Genomic DNA, 1,654 nt, shown 5'->3' on the forward strand with positions numbered 1-1,654 from the left:
CTTTTGTACAAACTGGTGTCACGTCCACGGTACTCTTCTGAAAATTTATTTTCATGGACACGGTTCTTCTTTCTTTCAATAAATCTCTCAAGCAGGGATCACTGTCAGTCAGATGTACACCCCGACATAAACAAGCAGGAGTCGCTATCAGATGTACACCAAGCGTACTTCTTTGTTCTGCCGTATCATTTTTATACAATGTGGCCGGCCAATCAGATGTGCGCGTCATTTTTATACCACTAGCCGGCCACCATAATCCACGGCAACGCACAAGCCCTTTTCCACAAAATAACTTCGTACAAACACCGTATCTCTCAGTCTCCTATTTTTAATACGTACTTGACACTATATATACCACCAAGTGCCATCCAACAAACCAGACCAAAGTACAGACACTTACCATCCTAGGTTGCCTCTGCCGCTGCAGTACTGTCATTGCAGTTCGGTACCTAACCGAAGATGGCCATCCACAAGGCTTTGCTTCTTGCCATCCTCGGTTGCATCTGCCTCTGTGGTACAGTCATTGCAGCTCGTGAGCTGAATGATGACTTGTTGATGGTGGCGAAGCATGAGAACTGGATGGCTCAGTATGGCCGTGTGTACAAGGACACCACTGAGAAGGCACGTCGGTTCGAGGTTTTCAAAGGCAACGTCGAGTTCATTGAAACATTCAATGCCCAAAATCACAAGTTCTGGCTTGGCGTCAACCAATTTGCTGATATCACAAATGATGAGTTCAAGACAACCAACACAAACAAGGGATTCAAAGCAAACTCCACGAGAGTTCTTTCTTCTGGATTCAGGTATGAGAATTTGAGTTTGGATGCCCTTCCAGCAACGATGGACTGGAGGGCCAAGGGAGCCGTCACTCCTGTCAAGGATCAAGGCCAGTGTGGTAAGTAAAAAAACATTGTGATGCACGGCATATATGTGTTAATATTTTGTTGGATAACACTATAACAACAAAATTATTTCTAGGCTGCTGTTGGGCATTTTCTGCTGTTGCCGCGACAGAGGGCATTGTAAAACTGAAAACCGGGAAGTTGATCTCACTGTCGGAGCAGGAGTTGGTTGACTGTGATGTTCATGGTCAAGATCAAGGCTGCGAGGGAGGACTCATGGATGATGCCTTCAAATTCATTATCAAGAATGGAGGCCTTACTATGGAGTCAACCTACCCATATACTGCAGCTGACGGCAAGTGCAAGGCTGGATCCAACAGTGCCGCAACCATCACCGGCTTTGAGGATGTGCCTGCCAATAACGAGGGTGCCCTTATGAAGGCGGTGGCAAACCAACCAGTGTCTGTAGCTGTGGACGGAGGAGACATGACGTTCCAATTCTACTCTGGTGGGGTGATGACTGGGTCCTGCGGCACTGACTTGGACCATGGAATTGCAGCCATTGGATATGGAAAGACTAGTGATGGCACGAGCTATTGGTTGATGAAGAATTCATGGGGCACAACTTGGGGCGAAGATGGGTACTTGAGAATGGAGAAAGACATTGCAGACAAGAAGGGCATGTGTGGTCTTGCCATGGAGCCTTCTTACCCAACAAAATAGGAAGATAGCCAAATGCGACCTAATCATGCATATGCACAGTTCTCAAACAACTAAGGTCCCCATATCCTATGTATAGTTCATATGTGCCC

The 1,654-nt window shown here is 46.6% G+C and overlaps 1 protein-coding gene across 1 annotated transcript; it reads left to right on the top strand.

Moving 5' to 3' along the window:
* Nucleotides 1–459: 459 nt before the first annotated feature.
* Nucleotides 460–1,565, top strand: LOC119345581 (senescence-specific cysteine protease SAG39-like). Its single transcript, XM_037615603.1, has 2 exons — nucleotides 460–895; nucleotides 979–1,565. The coding sequence occupies exons 1-2, from the start codon at nucleotides 460–462 to the stop codon at nucleotides 1,563–1,565; spliced, it is 1,023 nt and encodes a 340-aa protein (XP_037471500.1).
* Nucleotides 1,566–1,654: the final 89 nt, after the last annotated feature.

Source organism: Triticum dicoccoides, unplaced genomic scaffold (genome assembly GCF_002162155.2).
Source record: "Triticum dicoccoides isolate Atlit2015 ecotype Zavitan unplaced genomic scaffold, WEW_v2.0 scaffold252939, whole genome shotgun sequence".
Lineage (NCBI taxonomy): Eukaryota > Viridiplantae > Streptophyta > Magnoliopsida > Poales > Poaceae > Triticum > Triticum dicoccoides.